The 5,102-nt window shown below is 33.0% G+C and overlaps 1 protein-coding gene across 1 annotated transcript; it reads left to right on the top strand.

Moving 5' to 3' along the window:
• The first annotated feature begins 1,673 nt into the window (after positions 1-1,673).
• Positions 1,674-2,608, top strand: LOC104809462. Its single transcript, XM_019202094.1, has one exon. The coding sequence runs from the start codon at positions 1,759-1,761 to the stop codon at positions 2,563-2,565; it is 807 nt and encodes a 268-aa protein (XP_019057639.1). The 5' UTR covers positions 1,674-1,758; the 3' UTR covers positions 2,566-2,608.
• Positions 2,609-5,102: the final 2,494 nt, after the last annotated feature.

The following is a 5,102-nucleotide window of genomic DNA, read 5'->3' as shown; positions in this document are numbered from 1 at the left end:
AAATGAGTTTTGTGTCAAAAAATAAATATTTTAGTTTGGAAAAAATAGACTTATTTATAATATTATCTAAAAAAATAGAATCCTTTTTAAAAGTAACATGAATTCAAATTTTCTATGATTATATGTGCCATATGGAAGTATATATTTATTTATTATTTGTTGGAATTTTTTTTTTAATTTTGTTTAATTCCTTAATTATGTGTCTACAAATCTCAACGCTTTGGCCTCCTCATGTTACTACACACACTACTTCCCCCAAAGCTTCCTCACCACCTTAACATATCGATACACAGTTCCCTATCCCTTTTTTAAAAAAAATTTAATTAATAAACCCTTAAGTCTTAATTTATCAATAGATTTATTATAAATTCTTCATGGATATATGCAGTTAGGGTTTTTAAGTAGATTGTCTAATTAGCTTTGCGATGTTATTCTTCTGTTTTTTTTTATTGGTCCATTTTATATAATATAAATCCTATATCATTAGGCTGCTTATGTTACACCATTGCCGTTGTTGATGATATATAATCATATAATATTTTAATGTGAATCTAAAAATAAAAGAAAGGAATTTCGTTGGCACTGTATATAAAAAATAGCACGGCGATCAACTCCCGCATTTGCTTGTTTTTTAGTTGGGGAACTTTGAAGTGGAAAACATGAAGGAAAAGGAAACTTTGTAGAAAACGACATTTTGAGAAGTCCATTTTTTACAATTTATAAGAAAACTGATTCTTATATTAAATTTAAAAACGATATTATATGAACATATGTTATGGTTTTTTAACACAATGAATTGAGGATAACAAAAACTTGTCAAATCCCCAACATTACAGTTAATTGCAGAAGCTAAACTATATAGGAATAAAAGAAATCGACAGCTAATTAATGTGTATTTGATTATTCATTGATTGAGTTATTTAATATTTGTATTAATTATTGGATATTTGAAGATAACTATAAAAGATCATTTCTAAGAGAGAGAGAGAGAGAGAGAGAGAGAGAGACAAGAGAAGAAGCTTTTGTCTTATTGTAAGAATTTCAAAATTTCAGTGCTTTGTTTTGTAGTTCTCCGCCGCAGCTTCCATTCTCTTTCTATTCTTTTCTTTTTTTCTTTACTTTAATCCCAAAAGATTCCAATGTCACATGAGTGCATTAATCTTTTTCCTAAATAAGAAATTAAACGTCCAATAAATTTTAAATATACATTGTGTGGTGGTGCTCTTCTGGTAATTCGAGTGAAAATGTCGAATAGTAATTGATATTTGCATTTAAAAAACAAAAAAACGAAATAGGAAATTTTTATAAGAAAATCCAAAGTTTTAAATTGTTTTGTTTGTGACGGAGAACAGTTATTATTAGGGGGACAATATCTGCGTATTAGAAGACAACAGTGTACCACAATAACAAAATTAAAAATACCTGCTCTCATTTTGTTCTTCACAAATTAATTAAAAATTGTTTTTTTTTAAATCACAACCCGAGAACCATTATGATATCAATTCTCCCCATTTCTGACACCACGCAAACACAAAAAGACAGAACTATCCAAATGTCTCGGCCGAACTCCCTCGTAGCTTGAAGGGTAGTTTCGTCATTTCAATCCCCAAAGCCCTCGGACGTTGCATTTTAATAATCATCATCTCCATCGCGCCTTGCCTGTTACGCTGCTCTGTTTCAGACAACACGAAACGTAGAAGCGTTTTTAGTGAGAGAAAGCGTCTTGAGAGAGAGAGAGGACCCGACCCGGATCCGGATATGGCGAACGGGTGGGTCAAGTCATTGCAATGCAAGTCGAAAGCTTTCGACGACGTTTACCATCCGACCCAAAACCCTAAACATCTCATGTCGAGTTACAGTTGCAGAAAGAGCACTCAGAGCCTCAAAGATGTGATCGATACCAAGAAACCCAGAAAACCGAAACCGAAAACAGAGAAGCGAGAACCGGAACCGGTCTCTGTCCATCTTAACCGGAACCTGAACCGGGTTTCTGACCCCTTTTTGCCGGCGTTAACGGAACTCGCGGAGGGTCATCCGTCGCGTAAGGTCGTGGAGATCATATTCCAGACGAGTTGGGGACCCAAATCGTTCTCGGGTCGGGTCGATATGATCTTCAAGGTGCAAAATGGGTTGAAAACCGTGACCCGGTTCGAGGAGTACCGGGAGGCGGTTAAGGCAAAGTCGAAGGCGCGTGAGGGGAACGCTCGGTCAACAGCCGACGGGAACGAGACGATGAGATTCTTCTGTTTGGGGTCTACCTTCGCTGGGGTTTGCGGCGGCGCGTGGGGATTAGTACTCAGCGGAAAAGGCGGTGGCGCGTCGATCTGCACGTTCTCCGGGAGCTGTACGGCGCACGAGAAGGCCGGAGGAGGGAGGGGGAGGCGGGCGATGCTGGTTTGTCGGGTCATAGCCGGTCGGGTTGCGAAACGGGTCGAGTTCGGGTATGACTCGGTCGACTCGGACCTGCGAGTCCGGTTCGACTCGGTGAGTGGAGACGACGGCGAGTTGGCCGTGTTCGATCCACGTGCGGTATTGCCTTGTTTTCTCATTATCTACCGGTTGTAAAAAAAATTCAAAGCTTATAATTAGTGGAGTTTTATTTTAATTATATTTATGTTTCGGGGTTTATTATGAAAATGTAATTTCGTTTATCAACATAATTTTCCCACAGTTTCCGGAGATATTTTTGGAGATAAACATGTATGTTCCCATGTATATGTTGGAAAATTGTGATGATAAATGGTAATTAATTTCTTGTTTTTTATTTCTCCAAATGGTAATTAATTTCCTTTTGACTAACTGTTTCGATTTGCTTATTAATGCGGCCGTAAATTTTGTGGAAATTTGGTGCTGTTGGTCCTGTCAATATCAAACATGTCATAAATAGATTTTATTACACAATCAATTTCATCTTTTATGCGGTTGGATTTGATTCTTGTACATTTATTTCATTATCTACACAGTAAAATCTATTTATTTATTGTACAAAAATCCTTACATTATACTACGCCCTCGAAATCTATTCCTTGGGTGCCGTGTTCGATCCACGTGCGGTATTGCCTTGTTTTCTCATTATCTACCGGTTGTAAAAAAAATTCAAAGCTTATAATTAGTGGAGTTTTATTTTAATTATATTTATGTTTCGGGGTTTATTATGAAAATGTAATTTCGTTTATCAACATAATTTTCCCACAGTTTCCGGAGATATTTTTGGAGATAAACATGTATGTTCCCATGTATATGTTGGAAAATTGTGATGATAAATGGTAATTAATTTCTTGTTTTTTATTTCTCCAAATGGTAATTAATTTCCTTTTGACTAACTGTTTCGATTTGCTTATTAATGCGGCCGTAAATTTTGTGGAAATTTGGTGCTGTTGGTCCTGTCAATATCAAACATGTCATAAATAGATTTTATTACACAATCAATTTCATCTTTTATGCGGTTGGATTTGATTCTTGTACATTTATTTCATTATCTACACAGTAAAATCTATTTATTTATTGTACAAAAATCCTTACATTATACTACGCCCTCGAAATCTATTCCTTGGGTACCATTTTCCAATAAATATTTCAAAATTTCAAATTCTATAAAGGTGAACCAACTCATGTAAATTAACTTTTTGGTTTTGTGAATATTATATATGATACCTCGTATTATTTCGTTTTATAACACATTATTTGTTCATGCCTCGTGACATAATGTGAATCCTATTGGCTAAATTGGGCCTATAAGAGGTGTAAGGCCCATGAGGCCCAATAACAAAGCAATTCTCAAAGGGTTGGGAAATTTATCGGATGAAGTGTAATGTCCATTAGGCCCACCAGCAGTGTAAGGGCCCACAGGCCTATATACGTATAATTACAACAATAAATACATTACAACCTTAAAAAAAAAAACAAGAAAGAAATCTTTAATGTACCTAATAAAGCAATCATTAATTTATTATTCTTTTTTCTTATCTTATTATAACAAAATTAGAAAAATAATCTGATATATAAATACCAGGAATGATGCCTAAAAAAGCTACTAAGTAATGATAATTGATTAATATGATATCCTATCGTAAGATCTACCAAAAAAATAAATATGATAGCTTATGTATATAGTTACACATTTACTGCTGAAAACTTAAAATTGGAGAGAATTTCATATAAATATTCAACTATGTAAAAACTAACAGATTAAACATTGAATAGGAATTTTTTTTTATAGATTTACAATAAATTTTTAAATAAATATCGAATTTAAAACACATTTTTATATAAACTAAACTATCAAAATTTGGTCAAATTTGATTTGAACCCTAAACGCGGTGACAAAGACAATGAAGTGTGTCGATCAATGGATATTGAATAAACTATATAAAAATAAAGTTTCAATTATATAAATTTTAGATATTGAATATATTATACAAAAGAATCGTTCGCATTTCATACGTATAATTCGTAATTCGGTTATATAATCGTAATTTATAAATTGAATAAATCGAATATTATGAATGAACCTTGCCCACAATTGCTTATACATACAACCAACTAGGCAACTACTTATCAACCAACATAAACGAGTGTTAATAAATATCACACAATTATTTTTATATGTATGTATTTTTGTTTTATTATTTTATTCATTTATTTATTTTTTAAAATATGATATGGCATCATCATACCTGACAAATTTTGGTAGTTTGGTTTTTGTAATCCCGAGACGTAGCACGAACATCATGCAAAGGAAGTCCATGCCGTGTCTCGGTCCACTGATTTTCCGATGTTCGAGAAGGTTTCCGGTTACAAGTAACAACATCATTTATACACTGCAACCACTGATCGGACAGACAAAATTTTTTATTTAGTTTTTTTTCTCAATCCATAAAATTATAATCAAAGGCGTCTAATTGGAGACATCAAAATGGGTTAATTTAGAAAATAACATATAAATATCTAAACTTTTATGAAAATCCCACATAAATATCTGAACTATAAAATTTCCATATAAATACATGAACTTTTAAAAATTTTATATAAATACCTAGACTTTTGAAAAAATTTCTAAATTAATACAAATTTCAGGTATTTTTTAAATAAAAATAATTGAT

This window comes from Tarenaya hassleriana, unplaced genomic scaffold, assembly GCF_000463585.1.
Source record: "Tarenaya hassleriana unplaced genomic scaffold, ASM46358v1 Cleome16, whole genome shotgun sequence".
NCBI classification, from domain to species: domain Eukaryota; kingdom Viridiplantae; phylum Streptophyta; class Magnoliopsida; order Brassicales; family Cleomaceae; genus Tarenaya; species Tarenaya hassleriana.
This window is presented reverse-complemented; position numbering and strand designations above follow the sequence as displayed.